Consider the following 21,834-nt stretch of genomic DNA (forward strand, 5'->3'; position numbering starts at 1 on the left):
AAGTTTCACTATTCTAACACAACTACTTTCCAATTACTTTCAATTACTTTATTTTCCAATATACTTTAGATCCAGAGGATCAAAATGTGATTGAACATAATTACTCTGTTGGTGCTCCCTTTTACGAGTTTAGCAAACAGTTTCCTGCAATAATTTTAGAAGTATGGAGATGTCATATACGACCTTTAATCATGACAGTATAGATATATTACTATATATCTATATATATTGTATATATATATATATATATATATATATATATATATATATATATATATATATATATATATATATATATATATATATATATATATATATATATATATATATATATATATATATATATATATATATATATATATATATATATATATATATATATATATATATATATATATATATATATATTATATATATATATATATATATATATATATATATATATGAAGATATAAAGACTGGTCTTGATAATAATGCACGATTTCTGATATAATTTTATTTATGAAGGACACCAGACCACGAAACATTTAGGGCCTGATCCGGTTGTGGTAATTCAAGAGACTGTATGTTACACAACATAAGTTTAGACTAGAGCGGGGGAAAAAAATCATTAATGTGTTTCCGAAGGTTTTACTGGTAGAAACGTAACAAAATGCATATAAATAAATTTTTGATCCGTTTTTGTAACCACTCCGAACAAAATCGTGGATAGAGCCCTGCGCCCAAGATGCGATAAAACGGTTTGATATCAAAATCTCCAACTTTTACCTATTTTTCAAAGTGAAAATCAGGACTACACATTTCGGGATTTTTTTTTTTTTTTTAATAACTTAGAAACAAAATAAGTAGAAGAAAATAAATTGACAATGTGCTTTGCTAGAGGAAACGAATTTTTAATCATTGTTTTCTAATTTATGTAAGATTACACCCATTAAATTACCCCTACCGAATACCTACCTAGTCAGTTACTTATTCTTTTTTTTCTTTTTTTTTAACCTAAAGTCAATTCCTTAGTTGTTTTAGCTTTGAAATCAACAGACATGTTTTGGGAGATAACACCTCTCGGGAGGGAAGAAGTCATATGAAAAGTTTCAAAGAGAGTTTAACTTCCATGGAAAGAAAACAGTGAAGTTCTGAATAAAATGTAGTGGAGGAGCGTTCGCTGTGTTGGATCACTCGCTGCCCTTTATCTAAAATTGCAGTAGGCCTTACATGGCTGGTAACTTTTTAGATTACAAAGACTTTTTAGATTGCATAATATCATCAAGCAATTAATGTCTCTTCTCTACTAAAAAAGAAAAGAAAACTGAAAAAATTACATAAATATAGGCTGCGAAAAAACAAAAATCTAACCTCTACACTTGCGATAGAAATTTTTGAACCCGATTTGGTATAAACACTTTGGTAACAAAAAGTAGGTTGAATCAACTTTAACAAAATGAATATAAGATTTAAGCAACTTAAATCTAATCATTAATGCTTTGATATAAGGAAATCAGAGACAATATTCCTGTTACTGCATAATTTTTTGCCAACAATTATTAGCAATGAACAGGACTGTGGAAATACGGCTGAAATATCCTAACGCCAGATAGAGAGATGGGAGGGGGAAGAGAGAGAAAGATAAAGAGAAAGTAAAATCCAAAATGTTATAATAGCATCCGATATTACAACTAAAATGTCAAAGCTTGGAAAATCAAGCACTTCCCCCCTTGGACATCACAGTTTATTTAATTAACGACTTTTCAGACAAAACCGTTTCAACCAAATCACAGAATTTGGTAAATTCCCGAATTGCTAAAACATTGTTTTATAAAACCTCTCCAAAATTAATCTACTAATCTGTTTCACCACCGTAAGCCCCCTTTCACTAGCTACAGTCTTTCCTAAACCTTATGAAGGTTTTCTTTGGGTCCTCATGAGGGTCTCAAAGTTAAAATTACTCCATGCCATGATATCCAGTAATTTGGTAATTTAACCAAAACTTCCCCCAACCATTACCTTGTGCATTAGGTACATACCATCTAAAAAAGTCTAGAAAATCAAACATCTGGCTAAACTTTGTCTTAGATGACCGTCAAAAAGTTTTGACTTGGTTGAGCACAACATCCAGATTCCTTACTACTGAATAGCTTTGAACTTGACCCTCTCTTAGTAAATATTGTAATATCGTTCCTCTCAAATAGATAACAACTGGCAAAATACAAAACATATTCTCTAACAGCCTCCTTATTTACTGTGGATTTCCCCAAAAAAATTTATTTGGACCAATTCCATTCCTAATTAGCAAAATTGGTAGTGAGATCACCCAAAGATGGAAATATGTGGATAACTTTTCCATCCTTGAAGAAGTTTTGGTTACCATGGGCCGTGGTTCGTCCTTTACTAGGTCTACCCCTGCAGCCATGATGTCATCAAAAGACACTCCCTTGATATTCTAACCCATGTTTCAGAAGAATATAAACATAAAAGTAAATGCTCTTAAATCAAACATCATGACTATAAATTTCCTGAAATCGACACCCCTTTTTCCTAGATCCCATTCCACCCAAAATGTAAGTGAAACAAGCTAAACTCCTTGGGTGTTGCCATTTTCAATAACCTTAAATAGGATATGTATGTTTCATATATTGGCAAGTTAGCAAATGAATCGCTATCCTTGTTTATATTTCTGAATAAATTTAATTGCCAAAGGATACACTTCCTCCGTGTCTACTTTTCTTTTTCAGGCTTTTATTAAAATACGCATGCCTGATGTGGCATCAAGATCTTTCAAGTGGACTTAGCAACAAAATTGAGTCGGTCCAGAAGCGGTTGCTTTGGATCATTTAAAAAAAGTGGAATATCATACTCCCTCCTCCTTAAAGGTCCACGCCTTACACCTTAAAAGAAAGGAGGGGCAGCATTCGCTTGTATTTTACTAAGCCTGTCATTTACAATACCCGTACTGAGGACATTTCCCCTGATTTTTACAACCCTGATAGACCCCGTCTCCCTGCTTAGCCTCCCCGGAAGTCCCAATGTACTCACCAATCCATGTTGTTACCGATAGTTTTCGAAAGAGTTTCATCTCCTTTATCTTGGAGCACCTCAATGATTCATGATGCATGTTCTGAATTGAGTAGGGCTCCTTTGCCTCTTTTTTAGTTGTTTGTATATTGTCATTTTTTTTTACTTTTTGCTTCTTTGTGGCGCATCTTATCTTATCCATGTATAATCCTTAATTTCTCCTCTGTATGTTTCGAATATCGAATAAGTTCATAAGCCTCTATCGTTTTTTGCCATTAACTGTGGACAGTTTATTTACTTTTTTTTTTTTAAACGATATTTTTGTAACTTATATTTTGCTAATTTAATCTAATTTTTAGTGACAATTTTTCTGTCGTTTTATTTGTGTCCGTTTTGTTTTACGACATAAGAAGAGAATTCAGTTCTATAAAAGCCTGTTATATTCTTTATAACGACTATAAATATATCAATATTTACTATATTTGCATATACATTAGCATATAAGTTATTCCAATTTAAGGACTCTCATCTAGGATTTGGAGGCCCAAATTTAAATACTTTCTTAGAGAGAGAGAGAGAAAGGTCTGTGTAGAGACGTCACTATTAAAAAATTTACATTTGATCAAATTTCTTACTTTTTCTGCTTCTTCTGCTTCTGTTCTCACCCTTTCTCTTTCTTCTTGTATTCTTGTCTTTTCAAGGTCTAATGATACTTCTAACCACTCTTGTGCTATTGAAACTAAAGTGAATATCATAACCATACCCAAATTATTTGAAGCCTAAAACACAGAAAATAAGAGATAGGTTCGTAAAAAAAGACCAAAGGGAAAATACAAAAAAAATAATAAATGGAGAAATAAAGAAAAATAACATAAACATCGCAAATCACAGCACTAATGCTAAGAGTATGCATTTCTTATATCACCACTGCTAATTTTCTCCTCTTACAAGAATAATTATTTTGTTGTATCAGAGCTACTGTCAGTGACTCTCAAATAAACCCCAGCGCTCCAATCAAAACATATTGTTGCCATGACTAGATGCACAGAAAAACATAACAACTAAATAAATGAACACCCATGGTGACCCACTTGAAACCAGTAAATATATTGCATTCTTACTGTGCTTTTATTATGTTGTGAATTTTCACTTTGTTGTCATGTCCATTCATTCTTCTTTCTGTTTCCTATTCTACTCTGTAATTGAATTTACTATGGGTTACAAAAAAATTCAGTCCAATTAGAGCTAAGAAAGGTTACTTAGACTTGAGATCAAAGTCCAGTTCGTGCTATGAGCAGCTTCAAGGGCAGACAGAATAAAGATAGCATTTAGAAATCAAGGTAGTGTACCTGATATCAACAGGCTACTATTTAACAAGGAATCTCTTTTTGACATTTTTTATTGTCACTTATTAATAGATTATCGCCCATATTCGGCGATTCTCTAGGCTCTTTTTTATGGTGGCTGGTAGATGGCCACTATTCATATTAACTTTGGGGGTATTAGAAATTCGATGGCGTTATTGCTTATAAACAAAATCTAAATTTTACTAATCTCCGCCCTGTGCACTTTATACAGAACATATTTGTTTAATTCAGTAAACTGTTGGTAAAACTATTTTTATTTAAAATCGAAACCCATGCTGATAGGTTCTGGTAAGAAATACACTACATGAAACTTTAAATATGGGAAATAAAAACAAGATTATTTGTGTAAAAACAGATGCCATTTCAGAATATTGTATTGTACTGGACTACTGATGCTTCCTGACTACTTAGGTCCTTGTGTCAGCTGTGCAGTGTGATGCATAGCCAGGTTCAATCTCTGGGTCCAGTTTGCCACCACAGGACGACATTTTCGAATGTATAAGCTGAATAAAAGAAATCCACTTGGACATCTAAATCCTGTGTAGCCTAGAAGCTACTTAAAGCACAACCCTAACTGAGAGTTAAAATGGTCACTGTTGTAACCACCATCTTAAACGTGGACAAAAGACACTGCATATATTAAAAAAAAACATTGGTAGCACCAAAAGAGCATTGGAAAGTTAAGTGCTTTAGCGCACATGTTAATCAATAAATTAATAAAATCACAATTAACAAAATATATATTATGTTTCCTCTTTTATCAGTTTACAATACTATTTGGCTGCTATCAGAGTTAAGTATCATAAAGATGGCCACTGAAAAGATGTAGAAGGATTTGTAAGATTCACATAAATCCGCCAAAGCAGATTTGACAACTGTTACTACTAACATCTCACCACAGTACCAAGCCGCCCGAGGTCAACACAACTACGCATGCTCCTCCTCCATCCCAGTCTATTCAAAGCTCCCCTCTTTACACCCTCCGAGGAAGTTCCGATTTCCCTTAAATATTTTCTTATGGCATCCTCCGCCCCCAACCAAGGACGACCTGCTTTTTGTTTAGCCCTAGACATTCGGCCCAAAAGGACAATCTTTGGCAATCTGTCGTCCTTTATCTGTAGAACAAGAGATATACCCTATACATATTTTAATTTAAAATCAAACTTGATGATGCTCATTACAGGATCATAGGTTAAGGAATATAATGTCACTAATTACCTCATCTTGGAGCTTTTCTTTTAATTCTTCTTTCTTTAAATCATCAAAAAAGGGGTCGTCTTCTTCAGCCCAAATATCTACTAATGGTGGTTCTTCAGGATATCTAGAAAACTAAAAGTTAGAAAAAAACTTAAAAGAGAAAGAAAAAAAACTAAGAAGTCATATTTTCTGCAATTTGTGTTCAATACAGAGTTGTTTTTTCAATATGGGAAACATTTATTCATAAACAACAAAATAGAAAACAAAGCAGAATCCTCTTGAATCTGGGTTGTACAGTACGACAGCACAAAGTAAACAAACTGGTTTTACAATAAAGACACTTTCATTGGAACAAACACGGCCTGATCCTTAGGGATTCCGCCTGCTGTATACCTGCTTTCAGGAATTTACATATAAACGTTTTTACACAACAATTGTACTGGAATACCAGTCAGAGACTTACTAGCTTAGAAAGACCATCTAAGAAACACAAGACAATCAACTGTCATGCCATGAAGCCCTCATCCCTTTGATATTTCTTTACAACATCTGTAAACCAGAAACAGGAAATCAACATCCAAAAGCACAACTAAAAAAGGCGCATTTTGAAAAATTACTAAGTTCCTATAATAGTATGTTGACATTATGTATATTATGTCTTTATTCCATAGGAAAACTAACCGTTCAAGACTTGAAAGAAGTACTGTGTATAAGCTCTGCATTTCAAATAATTTTTCCAGAGATTCTCCTCCTCCTCTCTCCTTGAACACTGATGAGAGGGATGCAATGAAAATGGCATACCTTTAAGCAAATTTTATGCTTCTTGATGAATTAAAAATAATATCCTCTTATTATGGCTTTGACAAGAGTACAATTGTCTGTACTTGTTAATTATTCAGAAACACTCAAGAATTTTGCTCTGTAAGATCCAACAAAAACCAGTTTGCCTCTCTGCATTTGGTTATGGTTTGCTTTTTTGAATGAGAAAAACTATGATGTAGGTATATTTTAATGAAATATTTAATATATAGAGGTGGTTAGGGGTTAGGTTAAGTATTTAATATAATGCATTCTGGGCAGCCTGCTTTCCATGATTTTCTGCTGTTCCCATAATTTTGATAATAAAGTATTATATTTTCATTATATTTTGGTATACTTCACAAGGATTAACCTAACTTCACTTCTTAGGTATGTTCTGAATAATTAATAAGTATCTAATTCTCCTGTAGGCCCCCCTAGTTTAACCAAAAACCACTGCAATAAGTCTGAAATCATACAAAACAGAGAGCCATGAAAATATCCCCCAGACTTTACTATTCTACTTTTGAAGACAGACTAATTCAATTATATTTATCTACCTTAGAGATGAGATATCATCAGCTAACCATGGATGTTGCATTAAAGTCTCTTAAGTGGTGAATCCTTATGGTGTTCTTTATAGTCAGGAATGGTAAATTTGAAGAAAAATCATCAACCCCAAGAGAAACAAAAACCAAATGGAGGAAACAAAGGGCTCTTAAGCCCAAGCTGATTGACTATTCAACTGTATAGACTGACAGGTATCTCAGTTAATTTGATTCATAACTCACAAAGGATTTCAAGATTTGACTTTGTTTTTGACTTGCAATGATATCATGTTGGCCAATTTCCCATTGAATATTTGTTTTATTATCATTTTGATTTGGTCTACTCATGTGTTTTGACTATTATTTAATACCAATGTTTTATATTGATGTACATGCGTTAGATAACTACCTATTCTAGTTAATAAAGATATATTCTATTCTACTTTGTCATGCTTTCTTGGTGGCAGATGTATCAAATGTGGGATTTGATACATCAGACATATCTGAAAAGCCTTAATATGTAAACAAGATAACTTACACATAAAATAAACATATACTAATCAATATTTGGTTCGAAACAGAAATGAGCAAACTAAGAGACATTTCATAGTGTTCTATAGAACGGGGCAAGTTACTTAAGTCACTTCTTTTTTATTGGGAAATTTACATCCCTAAAATTTCACTAAAACTTTTGAAAACCCCTAGAAAGTGCCACCTCGAGCTGTTTAGCTTATATACAAGCAGCTCAGTGTTTAGGCGGGGAAGGAGTATTAGAAGTCTAGGATTTCTTCCTTGACTCAACCTTCAGAAAATTCCAGTTCTTCTAGCCTTGACATACACATTCATTTGAAATACAATAGGCTTAAATATTCTTTATATCAAAATAAGTAGAACAGAAAACAAATACTTACTTTTTTGTATATGTGAATATTAGGAAGCAAGTTGGGTCTGTAGAAAATTCAAGGTCTGTTGAAGATGCAGATAATCTAATTTTGAATTTGCAAAAAGGAGAGTCTTCCACCACTGAAATAAAGATAAGACAAAAAAAAATACTATCTTCATTGTCTATTAAAATAATGTTACATTTATCTTAAGTAACCTTAGAAAGTACCAAAGTTGTGCTGATAGGGTGGTAGTTGCTAGCTATGTCTTTTTGTCCCTTCTTAAAAATGGGACAGTTTCCAGTAAGTAAGAAGAACTTCTGAAGTCAATGTCATCTGGAATAGCTTAACACTAGGTTCTGCTATAAATTGGGCAATTTCTTTGAGCAATCATGGGCGAATATTATCTGACCCAGCAGCCTTGTTCTGTTTCATCCAGCCTTGTTTTATCCTTTCTTCATGATTTTATGTTTTAGCCTTGTTCTCACCAAGCTTCTTGATTATTTTGAAGATATTTTCAGTGGTTATAACTAGGAGAGATATAGATGTAAGAATCAGATGTGACAGCATTGCAGGTGGTGGATTGGGCAATGACTTAATTGAGAAATTTCTGCTGAAGCAATCATTCAGCATGTCAGCAATGTCTTTAGAATTAGTTACCTTAGTTCTGTTAGGAAAGGAGTGGAGGCGAGCTTTAACTCACCTTCTTAAAACAAAATTTAGGGTCTAAAATCATTTTTAAAAGCTTCATTTTCCTAACTTAACTAGTTCACTTTCTAGGAAAGGGAATAGCCTCTTATCTAGACCTACAATTTTACTTGTAAGTGTTGAATAAGAAACCAAATGGTTTTATGGTAACAGTCTAGAAGAGTTTATCTTTGGAAGGAAACATCAAAATCATAGAAGAGTAATACCAGTGGTGCCATTAGGAAGGGGGGGGGGCATTTGCAACTTACATTTTGAAAAATCTTTCACAGTAAAAGAAAAAATAATTGCACCACTAGATTTTGAAAAATACCTATTGTTCATTCCCTGTATTTTTGTGATTTGGTACTGGTGAGTAGCAGCCTACCATTCTGTTCCCTAATTTATGTTTTGAGTCAATAAATTTTTTACTGACACATTTTATCAGTAAATTCATTTAAACTTTTTTCAGTACAGTATAAATTATATTCTAGTTTTTAGAAAGCATAGGGTTTAGAACCCTACTCAGATTAATTTCTGCTCGTTTTGAGTTTGACTTATTTTAATTTCTGTTTGTTTTGGGTTTTATTGATACTAATTTGTGGTAGTTGTATGTTTGGTAGATTACTTGATTCTATTTTTCTTCATTTTTGGTTTAATGGAGTTCTTTACTTTTTTTTTGAAAAACTAATTTTGTGCAAAATGTTTTCTTGATTAATCAAATATAATATTTGCTGCTCTTGCAATGCATCCCCCTTCAGGTGATTCTAAACATAACCCTAAATAGTATATTTCTTTATTAGTTTTCATTGCTTTATTGGCATGTTTTGTATTCTTAACTTCCCAACAGTATTATCAGTTATATTACTATATTTATAAAAAAAATATGCATAACAATAGATGGGAAATTGAAAATCTGATTAACATAAACTTCTGCATATCATAAACCAAGAATTTTTTTAGTAGCCTGGACCTACTGTCTTCTTTTAATTTTTTATGTAACACATGGCTATATGTAGGAGCATCAGAGGTGTGAGGTGAAGGTGTATTTTCAGAGTAGAGAATATTATATTTGGAAAAAACATAAATTAGGGAATAGAAAGGTAGGCTGCTACTCAGCAGTACCAAATCACAAAAATACAGGGATTGAACAAAATGTATTTTTCAAAATCTAGTGGTGCAATTTTTTTTTTTTTTTACTGTGAGATATTTTTTATAATGTAAGATGCAAATGCCCGCCCCCCTTCCCTAATGGCACCACTGGTACTATTCTTCTATAATTATAACATGCCCAAAATAACCGTGAGAGGGGGGTTAGTTGCCCTCCAATCACTTTTGACTATTAAAAAGGGCATTAGCCCTTTGAATTTCCAATTGAATGAGCCCTTTTTCAAGTTTCTACAACAGAGATTTCAATAAAAACCTTATATGCTCCCAGGGCATAACCTACAACTTAGCCAGGAGGGCTCTGGGAGGAGTGTCATCCCCAAAGACCTAATTTCCAGAACTTTCAACTATGTTGAACAAAATGGCTATCTAAAAATTTTGATTGGATGTGTTTGGGGCAATGGTGGGCGTGAGAGGGGGGTTAGTTACCTTCCAACCACTTTCAACTATTAAAAATGGCCCTCTCAATTTCCAATTGAATGACCCCATTTTGAGGTTTCTACAACAATGCTATCTATAAAAACCTTATATGCTCCCAGGGCATAACTTACAACATTTGCCCTGGGGGGTTTGTCATCCTCAAATACATAATTTTCAAAACTTTCAACTACATTGAACAGAATGGCTATCTCTAAACTTTGATCAAATGTGTTTGGGGAAATGGGGAGGCATGAGAGGGGGGTTAGTTGCTCTCTATTCAGTTTCAACTATTAAAAAGGGCACTAGCCCTTTCAATTTTCTATCAAATGAGCCCTTTTTCAAGTTCCTACAACAAAACTTTCTATAAAAACCTTATATGCCCCCAGGGCATAAGTTACAACCCTTGCCCTGAGGGTTTTGGGGGTTGGGGGAGAGTTGTCATCTTCAAAGACCTAATTTCCAGAACTTTCAACTACATTGAACAAAATGAATATCTCAAAATTTTGACTGAATGTGTTTGGGGAAATCGTGGGCATGAGAGGGAGGGGGGGGGGGGGTAGTTGCCCTTCAATCACTTTCAACTATTAAAAGGACAATAGCAATTTCAATTTCCAATCGAATGAGCCCTTTTTGAAGCTTCTACAACAAATCTTTCTGTAAAAACCTTATATGCCCCCAGTGCATAGCTTACAGGACTTCCCCTGAGGGCTGGGGGGGGTGTCATCTTCAAAGACCTAATTTCCAGAAACTTAAACTAAGTTGAATAAAATGGCTATCCCCAAATATTGATTGTATGAGTTTGGGGAAATGGTAAACATGAGAGGGGGGTTAATTGCTCTCCAATGACTGTCAACTAATAAAAAGGGCACTAGTCATTTCAGTTTCCAGTCGAATGAGCCCTTTTTGAAGTTTCTATGGCAACACTTTCTATAAAAACAATATATGCCCCTGGGGATAACTTATAACCCTTGCCCTGAATACTGTGGGGGGGAGTTTCCTGCTCAAAGTTATAGTTTCCAAAACATTTAACTACATTGAACAAAATGGCTACTGAGGATTGTGGGGGAGTGTCCTCCTCAAAAACATATTTTCTATCTGGAAATCAACTATGTTGAACAAAATGGCTATCTAAAAATTTTGATTGGATAAGTTTGCAGAAAAGATGGGCATAAGAGGGGGGTTGGTTGCCCTCCAATCACTTTTGACTATGAAAAAGGGCATTAGCCCTTTGAATTTCCAATTGAACGAGCTTTTTTTGAAGTCTCTATGACAATGCTTTCTATAAAAACCTTATAAGCCCCCAGGACATAACTGACAACCCTTACCGTGAAGGCTGCTGGGGGAGTGTCCTCAAAATTTCAAATAATTTCTATCTATAAATCAACTATGCTGAACAAAATAGCTCTCTCAAAATTTTGATTGGATGTGTTTTGAGAAATGGTGGGCGTGAAAGGGGTGTTAGTTGCCTTCTAATCACTTTTGAGTATTAAAAAGGGAACAAGCCATTCCAATTTCCAATCGAATGAGCCCTTTTCCAAGCTTCTATAACAACTCCTTTGATATGAAGTGCCCTGGTCTAAAGAAAAAAATAAATAATACATTGTGCCAACATTGTTCTTTACTTAGGCAGCGTGATTGTGCTGCCTATGAAACTAGATGTAGAAAAGGCATATTTGAGATAAAAACCTGGGAAATAAAATTTTGGTTTTTGAAGGAATAAAAAATTGTAAAAAAAATATGATGTTTGCCAGACCATTTAAAAAAAATGTTGGTATAAATATTTCTTATCAAGAATAAATATGGTAATTCAGGTATCTAGATTAAGCCAAATATCTAGGCTTTATTTTTGGAGTAGTATGTTGTATGTCTCCAAAAGTGTTTGTATCTTTATAATCTATGTTACTAGGTCCATATCTGGGAGAGCAAATCTGTTCTCTGATTCCCTAGGGCATATCACTGAGTAGACAAGGAAATAGATTTTAGGAACAAAAGATTAAGGAACAAAAGATTATAAAGGAACAATAGATTTTAGGAACAAAAGATTGTCATTTTCAAAGACCTAATTTCCAGAAATTTACAATACGTTTAACAAAATGGCTATCTCAAAATTTTGATTGGATGATGTGTTTGGGGAAAAGGTGAGCATGAGAGGGGGGTTAGTTGCTCTCTAATCACTTTTGACTACTAAAAAGGACACTAGTTCTTTGAATTTCCAATCGAATAAGCCCTTTTTGAAGTTTCTACAACAAAACTTTCTATAAAAACCTTATATACTCCCTCAAAAACATAATTTCTATCTGGAAATAGACTATGTTGAACAAAATGGCTATCTCAAAATTTTTATTGGATGTGTTTGGGGAAATGGTGGGCATGGAATGGGTGTTAGTTGCCTTCCAATTACTTTGGACGATTAAAAAGGGCAGTAGCCATTCCAATTTCCAATCAAATGAGCCTTTTTTGAAGTTTCTATGACAACTCCTCCAATACAAAGTGCCCTGGTCTAGAAAAAAATAATACATTGTGCCAACATTGTTCTTTACTTAGGCAGTATTGGATGTTTAACATGCAGGGGTCACCACTTTTAAAGGCAAAAATGGCTCAAAGAGTTGCTATGCCACTTACTGGAGGGGGAGATCTCTCGTCGGCCCCAAATTAGTGGGATTTCCGCGGTTACTCCAACGGGTCCGTATATACTAACGTGATCAGATGGTCTATGGCCACATTTAAAGCCAAAGTTTACTGATAAGATTTCTAACTATCTCTTTTAGACTCGACCTAAGCTGAAAAGTTAAAAGAGTACATAGTAAAAAAAAGCTTACTGTAATCACTACACGTTGTATAAAAGAACTGATTTCAAAAAAGGACTCTTTCTCCCAGCCTGCTAGCCGTGTGCTGCGACAGGGGTTACGAGGGTGGTAAATGAATCTTTTCAGCCAATCCTAGGACTTACTAATTTACTGGTCAACCTCCATAACTGCGCAATTTCCTACCTCGTGGTCTATTAAACACGTACGCAATTAAGAAGACCCAAAATGGCGTCACACAATAAAAGGAAAATTAATATTTATTACTTGGGGAAGGAAAATAATTAAGGGGCCAAAAGAAATGAATCTGGGAGGGACATTTATCTGAACAAAATGGGACCAAGTGTTCCAACACCTCCCTTCTAAGATAAATGGCCTGCATCTCTGGTGGATTGGCTGGAAACTCAGACATAAAATAAATAACACCAAACTTAAAATCACTAAACTTGTTTATCTTCTCTTCTACCAATGCCTGTGCTTCCTCCGCTTGGCTCTGGATCGGTCGTCCTTGACACGTCTCTACTGTAGGACCACCATGGTCTAGATCGTCTAACATCCGCATTTGGTTTTCAAAGTTGACATCCCCAAGATTCGTAGAAATCCATTGTGCACAGCACAATCAAAAACAAAAATTTTCTTGCTCTCACAAATTTACATTTGAGAGGAGCAGAGAATCAGTTCCTGGCACTTTTGATGATGCCAGCCATCGTGAAAAATTGGCTGCCCTAGCCTCTTACTTTCCATCTGTGGAAAAAACCCCACATCTCAATAAAAAAGTAAATTGCTCCTTGGCATAATTTCAAATAGTCTAAGGCTGAAAATACACAGGCCTGTGAAAACGATAAGGGTACTGGGAATGAAGTAAAATTTTGAGCAATCCATGAATCGCCTTTTTTCTGGATTCCCTCCCCTGGGATAATTAACTGAAGGATATACGTTGATGCTAATTGAAGATGAAACTTAGATACATCTCCCACTGAATACAATTTGCCGGAAATACTTGTCGACTCCCATGAAGAATAACAGCTATGAATAGGGTTGCTGGACAAAGGTTTGGGTGAAGTATGAAGTGACTGGGAGAGAGTATCCCCCAAGGACTCCAGATCAGAAAGGCAAAATCCCAGTAAAAGGATCACAACTTGTCTGCCAGTTGTGCATTGAGGGAAAGGGCTATCTGTTGCAACTTCCCGCAGGGGATCTTCCCCAAGGGATTCCTCCCCCTCATAAAGGAACAAACCCTCTTTTGAGTTGATCAGACCAATATCAGATTCCTTCCCAAATCTTTCCAATCCGACTCGACATTCCATATCTCCCAACTCTCCTCCAACCCGTTGTAGGTCATTCATCTCTCTTTTGTAACCATCTTGTTTTATTCTCCATGGGTCTTTGACCTCTTTTTCCCCCTTATTATTTAAGTTATCAATGCATAGACCATCCAACATTTTTTTTTTCTCCCTATTATTTATGTTTTCAAGGCACAGCCCATCGAACATTTTTTTTATTTTTCGCCACTGCAGGCTGAATCTCCGAATGTTGTCTCTTTTCTACAGTTCTCTTTTCATCTCTACTTTTCTCAATTCTGTCTTTCGCGCAAAATAATAAATCATTGTTAAATCTGATTTGGACTCCAGTGTCCACTATCTTTGACTGCATAACTTCGTTGTAGCTCTGTTTAATATCTCTTTTCTCTCTTTTAGTCTTCTTTATTTTTACTGCAGACACAAATATCTCGTTATCAAATGGGAATTGAACTCTGACATTTGGTTTTTCATATTCTTCTAAAATTTCTCGAACTTTCCAAGGAAAAGCGCGTACAATAAATTTTGTCTCCTTATTCTCTGGTACACTCAGCGTTTCATTTTGGCCTGTACTTGTTAGCGTGTCATATTCATTAAACGTGTTTTCAAGTTTTCTATTATTTGCAAATTTTTCTGAAAAATCAATTTTGCACGTCTTATTTTCAATATTTTTTGGTCTTTTTACTTCTGCATCCCATTTTTGTGGATTATCCACATTTTGAACCCAAGTATTTCATTTTTCCGACAGGGTGGCACAGCCTCCCAATTTGTTTTATGGGCCAGTCCACCTCCCCGCCTTGTCAACCAAGTAGCATATTTTCCCGTAAAAGTGTTTAATATATGGTAATTTTCTTTTTCTAGCGATTGATTCTTATACAAATTATTATGGCTATTTGACAGCCTAGACGTTAGTTATGATAAACTTTCACTTTCTGGAATTCCCTAGCGGGCTTCTATTCAGCCTATCATGGTTCTTTTAAACTCCTGGTGATATCTTTCTTCTTTTCTCTAGCTATTTTATCAGCCTCTTCCTTTTTTTCTCTTGCTATTCTTTCTTCCTTCTCTCTTTGCCCTTTCTTTTCTATCTCTTTTGTCTTCTCATTCTCTGGCTATTCTCACTTCCTTCATGAAATTTAATATTTGTTGTGTCATATCTGTTTGAGTGCTTTTTCGCGAGCTCCTGCTGGATCTCGATTTAACACTGCTCCTTCTACTTGGACTACTTTGATTCTGTCTGTCCTTATTTCCTCTTAATTCATTTTCTGACTCTGTTCATTCTCTATCCTGCAACTCCCCTTCATTTGGCACAGCCTCTGAGGGATGAGTTTGTCTTGTTTTTTCACATATTATTTCTTCCTTGTTTATTTTGTACCCCCTCATTTTACCGCGTATACTTCTTTCCGATTATATTATCTCTTATTCAATTAGTCAATCTTAGCAAGTTCAACAATTTTTCAAATAACCGGAATCTCTAGACTTCATTAGGGAATAACGACTTCTTTCACAACAAGCAGTTTTACGCGAGTGAAATATATCTCCAAAAACAGAATTAACAGGGGTTGGACGAGAAAATAAACTGAAAAACTGCACAAATATTCAACTAGTGAATTAGCTGGACTAAACTCAAACAGGGGAACTACCCTATAAAACAAATCACGTATCCTCCCTGGATACTTGTATTCCAAATGTAATCTCCTCCTGGGCAGAATACTCAATAGGACAGGTGCCTCCCACCTTCCTTGTCCAATGTGTGCACAAATTGACAAATTCTCCTAATTTGCCGTCTTCAATACTCTTATAACCTTCGTCACTGAAGATTATATCTAAGTCCGCCACTTCACTCAATTACTAACCCAACTTCCAACGTTTTCTTATCTGTCCTTAAACCCTGTAATACTTTTAAATACGGAGATTCCCCCACTGCAAACTCAACTCATTAATTTCACGTTTTTCTTTTTTATATTTGTCTAACAAGGCACACAGCCCATTATAGACCTTAAAATTCTATTAATTAATTGCGTATTTTTGTCTTTTTATATGCCACCACAATAGGCTACTTTCTAGGCCAAATTAATCTGTCTCTTCAAAAATGCAGAATTCTTTTACTACCAGTGTTCTAGTACTAGTACTAGTTCTTTTACTACCAGTGTACCAGTGCTCTTTTTCTTGCTGCCACCACTTATTGGATGTGTGGGTACTGCTGGCACCACTTATTGGAAGTTTAAGTACTGCTGGCACTACTTATTGGATGTTTAATGTGCAGGGGTCACCAATTTTAAAGGCAAAAATGGCGCAAAGAGTTGCTATGCCACTTATTGGAGGGGGAGATCCCTCCTTGGCCCCGAATTAGTGGGATTTCCACGGTTACTCCAATGGTTCCGTATATACTAATGTGATCAGATGGTCTATGACCACATTTAAAGCCAAAGTTTACTGATAAGATTTCTAACTATCTCTTTTAGACTCGACCTAATCTGAAAAGTTAAAAGAGTACATAGTAAAAAAAAGCTTACTTTAATCACTACACGTTGTATAAAAGAACTGATTTCAAAAAAGGACTCTTTCTCCCAGCCCGCTAGCCGTGTGCTGTGACAGGGGTTACGAGGGTGGTAAATGAATCTTTCCAGCCAATCCTAGGACTAATTTACTGGTCAGCCTCCCTAACTGTGCAATTTCTTACCTTGTGGTCTATTAAACACGTACGCAATTAAGAAGACCCAAAATGGCATCACACAATAAAAGGAAAATTAATATTTATTACTCGGGGAAGGAAAATAATTAAGGGGCCAAAAGAAATGAATCTGGGAGGGACATTTATCTGAACAAACTGGGACCAAGGGTTCCAACAGGCAGTGCTACTGCACTGCCTACCCCCCCCCCCCCCTAGTGGAGTAATTTTGTCAAAAGCCTGGGGGGGGGGTGGCAAAGTTGGAGCCATTTTTTCAAAATCAAGTGAAAATGATGATAAAACTGCAAAATGAGCCATTTAATGCCATGAAAGTACTATACAGTACTATAAAAGCACTATAAAGATACTTTATAGTACTATAAAAGTAAGTATATACTAAAGAAAACTGATCCATTTTGGTTGATACTTGAATTATGTAGGCTTACATCAGTTTTGACAAGACTTTTGAACAAATTAAGTTTCAGCTGGGGGGAGGGGCAAACCAAGGTCTGGGAGGTGCAGTGGCCCCTCTGCCTGATAGCAAATTATGCCCCAGCCCCCTCCTCTAATGGTCAAATACATACCTCAAATCCTATATTATCCCAGTGTTGCCAGATGCTTGACACAAGATCGCGCAGCCAGAGAAGTGAAAATGCGCCACTTTCCCATTTTTGGTTTTACAGGTCTCTATCTGCTAACCATGCTACTGTAATTTGAAGTTTTGCGCAATTAAGATTTCGAACATCACCCTCTATATTTCTTGACATAAAATAACTATGAGGTACCTAAAAATCCCGATTTTTTCATGCGGAGGCCAAAAATCGCCCAATTTGCGCCGAAATTTCCGAAAATGCGCAAATGTGGCGCAATGCGCACACCTGAAAAATTTAAAGCGCAGCCGCCTCAAAAAATTGCCCAAATGGCGCAAATGCGCACCATCTGGCAACACAGTATTATCCCAGTTCAGAAAGGAATTTGTCAAGGAGCTATCTCTTTGCCACCTGTATCCAATAATAGTGTAGTTGAGGCTCAGCATGTGGTTAAGTTGAGGTATCTGTATCTTTGGTCAAGATCTCTCTTGATTGAATTAAATAAATAAAAAAAGCACTGAAAGTAAGGAGCAAAATTAAAACTTAAAATGAACAGAAATTATTCCATATATGAAAGGGGCTGTCCCCTCCTCAATACCTCACTCTTTATGCTAAAGTTTTTATTGTTTTAAAAAATAAAGTTGCAAGACAGAGTCAAACTTTAGTGTAAAGAGTGAGACATTGAGGAGGGGACAGCCCCTTACATATACAGAATAATTTCTGTTTGTTTTAAGTTTAAAAGTTGCTCCTTACTTTCAGTTAAAAAAAAACTTGTTTTTCATTCAATTTCTGAACATTTTTGAATTAATGCAGCTTTGATTTTGACTCACAGTACATGAATAATTAAAACAAAATTTGCATATTAATTTTACTTTTTTTTGGCTAAATGGCTTTCTTGATATTTTGATCTGATGTAACTTACAAATTAACTTACATAACAAACTTCTATATTCATATATTTTTATTATTTATATTAGGGGGTTCATCCCTAATCAATACCTCACTCTTTATGCTGAAGTTCAAATTTTGTTCCAATTCTTTAAGAATGACCCCTTAATCACAAAGGCTGTAAGTTAGAATAAGTAGCTCTGATGAAAGTACAAAAAAAACTTTAGCATAAAAATGACTAGGGGGCGAACACACTCATATGTGTAATAATTTCTTTTTGTTTTAATTTTTGATGTTGCTCCTTACTTTCAGTAGAAATTTTTTGTATTCAATTTCTGATCATTTATTTAATAATACTGGGAAATCCAGCACCCCCCTCATAGCAGTGTCCCTACCCCCATGGAAAGATCCTCCCTTGTAACCCCCCCCCCCCCCACTACCAGAAAAAAAAACCTGAAAACTTTTGTATATTTCCCAATAAACAACACTATATGTAAACATTGGGCAAAGTTCATAACTTGTAGACCTTCCCCCGTGACTGGGGGGGGATTAAGTCATCCTCAAAGAAATAGTTAGAAAAAAATGAGCATGGGAGGCAGCCTAGTTGGCCTCCAATTTTTGGTCACTTAAAATCAGCACTAAAACTTTTAATTTCCATTTAAATGAGCCCTCCTGCAATATTCTAGGACCATTGGGTCAATACAATCACCCCTTAAAAAAAAAAACATGCATCCATGATCTTTCTTTATAGGCTAAATACAAAATTCCACATTTTTGCCGATAGGAGCTTGAAACTTCCATAGTAGGGTTCTCTGATATTCTGAATCCAATGGTGTGATCTTCATTAAGGTTCTATGACTTCTAGGGGATGTTTCCTTTTTTTTATAAAATAAGGCAAATTTTCTCAGGCACGTAACTTTTCATGTGTGAGATTAAACTTGATGAAACTTAGGTAAAGTTCTACAAAATCATATTAGGCCTATTGAGTTAGGACAAAAGTGAATACACCATTCAATGCCTTTTTTTATGCTGATTATGAATATAATAATAATTTCTATCGGAAAAGAATTTCAGCCACCCCCCTATATATGCCAATTCAGGGTTAGGTTATATATTTGAAATCAGCATAAATAGCTGATTCTTTTGATGTATTTATTGATATCAAAATTCTGAGTAAATTTTTACCAAATCATATCATTGAGTAACAACTAAGGTAATTATTTAGCTGTGGCCCCCTCATAAGTAGACATGTTAAGAAAACAATTCTTACTTTAAAATATGTATAATGATCCTAGTTCTTATATTATCCAAGGGGAGAACCTTTATCATCAAGTCTTTCCTCTCAAAATCCTGAAAACTGAAAAATTTTCCAAATATCACCAGGTTCTTAATTCAATGCTTAAGTCTTTTGAAATTGCCGCTGTAAACTGCTGCCAAATAAGTTGTTTTATAGATAGCGTTTAGCACGTGTTTAACACATGTGTCAAAAAACGTGTTTAAAGAAAAAGTAGTGGTATATTGAGATTATAGAAATTGTGAATTTCTAACCTAACCTAACCTAACCTAACTGCTATTAATATTTTGTATTTACGCCACTGCTATTCGCCCTTTGCTACTGCTATTCGCCACTGCTATTAATATTTTGTATTTACGCCACTGCTATTCTCCCGTCGCCACTGCTATTCGCCCTTCGCCACTGCTATTTAAAAATAAAAGTAAAATAAAAAGACCAGCATGAACGCTATCTATAAAAGAACTTATGAGGTGGCAATTTAAAGCGGCAATTTAAAAAAACTTAAGCATTGAATTGAAAGCGGGGTGATATTTGGAAACTTTTTTAGTTTTGAGGATTTTTAGAGGAAAGACTTGATGATAAAGGTTCTCCCCTTGGATAATATAAGAACTAGGATCATTATACATATTTTAAAGTAAGAATTGTTTTCTTAACATGTCTACTTATGAGGGGGCCACAGCTAAATAATTACCACAACTAAAATGAATATACCATTTGATGCCTTTTTTTATGCTGATTACAAATATAATAATCATTTTTGTCAGAAATGAATTTTAGCCCCCCCCCCCCTAACCTAACCCCCACCCCCAAATGTGCAAATATATATACTGAATTGACATATATAGGGGAGGGGGGGACTAAAATTCATTTCCAACAAAAATGATTATTATATTTGTATCAGCATAAAAAAAGGCATCAAATGGTATATTCACTTTATTTGTAAGTCAATAATATGATTTGGTAAAAATTTACCAAATTCTGTTTTTTAGAGTTTTGGTTGCTATTGAGCCAGGTTGCTCCTTACTTACAGTTCATTACCACAAACTGTTTGATTATGCTGACAATAGCCTAATTTTGTATTTAAGTTGTTCCTTTTCCTGTTCTGAAGAGTTGTACAATCATGACAAACCTATAAAATCTGTATTGTATATAGACTCTAAGGCTTCAATTTCACCCTCTTGGTCTTCCTTGTAACTCATTTCCACTGATAATATAGGCTAGTTTAATTCACACTAAACAAGCTACATTTATCTATACAGATAGTAACCAGTGAAGTTTACATAGGAAATAATAGGTAGCAGAGCTTTCATTCTCGAATCTTAAAATTCAGGGAAAAAAACAAAATAGCGTTGTGAAAATTTGGGAGCCAAAATTGGTTTTAGCTTCGTTTTCAGGCTCAAGTAGGACTTCGATCCACGTAGTAAATCAAGTCTTTTATAGAGTAGGTTTCAGAGCCAGTGCACCCATAGGTGAAAACGCTTATTGCTGATATTGTGGCAAAAACTTCAAAATTGTTCAAACTTGAAAAAAAATAGTGAACACATGAACTGTAAATACCAGTAGTATTTTTTCATTAAGCCATTAATTTCAGTAATTCATTAATAATATTTGAAACAAAAACAAATATTTTTTGCGGCTTCTAGATAGGTAAAATAAATAGACAAAATTCAAAATATAGGTATGGGTCAACATTAAAACTTAAAACAAACAAGAACTAAATTAAACAAGTAAATTTAAACTGAAATTAAAAGGGGAATTTTGATGAGAATTGACACAATATTGGGTTTTCATACTGATTATAATGTTTTAGGTGTTTACCCCCTCCCCGGAAAAACTGAAAAATACCCTCCCCCCCCCTCTCACAAAAAAAAACGCAGAAAATACTCCTCCGCTGAAAATACCCCCCACGGAAAGTACCTCCGTGGGAAATACCCCCCGCGGAAAGTACCCCCGCAAAAAATACCCCCCTCCAAAGGAAAATACCCCCTCGGAACATACATTTTTTTCATTATTTGTTCCTACAATCCAATAGTTTTCTCAGTACTAAAGAAATTGGAGCCAGCTCTGCTTTTTCCTTAGTTATACTAGAAAGTTGGTCTACGGCTGGAAAATCAATTTTTGAACTAATACATATAAAGAAAATATTAACGCTAATCAATAATCTTTGAAGACTTGATAAAAGCAATTTACATTTTTTTTTTCTGTACAAATAGAGATGTAG

The 21,834-nt window shown here is 34.9% G+C and overlaps 1 protein-coding gene across 1 annotated transcript in view; it reads right to left on the minus strand.

Moving 5' to 3' along the window:
- Positions 1 to 20,871, minus strand: part of LOC148954382 (RWD domain-containing protein 1) — a 32,525-nt gene extending 11,654 nt beyond the window's left edge. Inside the window, exons 1-4 of the mRNA XM_089086356.1 lie at positions 20,743 to 20,871; positions 7,831 to 7,942; positions 5,595 to 5,697; positions 3,645 to 3,788 (exon numbers count right to left, since the gene is read on the minus strand). Coding sequence (XP_088942482.1) covers positions 3,645 to 3,788; positions 5,595 to 5,697; positions 7,831 to 7,942; positions 20,743 to 20,812 — 429 coding nt within the window. The 5' untranslated portion in view covers positions 20,813 to 20,871. The remainder of the gene's footprint in view (positions 1 to 3,644; positions 3,789 to 5,594; positions 5,698 to 7,830; positions 7,943 to 20,742) is intronic.
- Positions 20,872 to 21,834: the final 963 nt, after the last annotated feature.

This window comes from Artemia sp. Qi Xiang Cuo, chromosome 3 (genome assembly GCF_049724085.1).
Source record: "Artemia sp. Qi Xiang Cuo chromosome 3, ASM4972408v1, whole genome shotgun sequence".
Classification (NCBI taxonomy): domain Eukaryota; kingdom Metazoa; phylum Arthropoda; class Branchiopoda; order Anostraca; family Artemiidae; genus Artemia; species Artemia sp. Qi Xiang Cuo.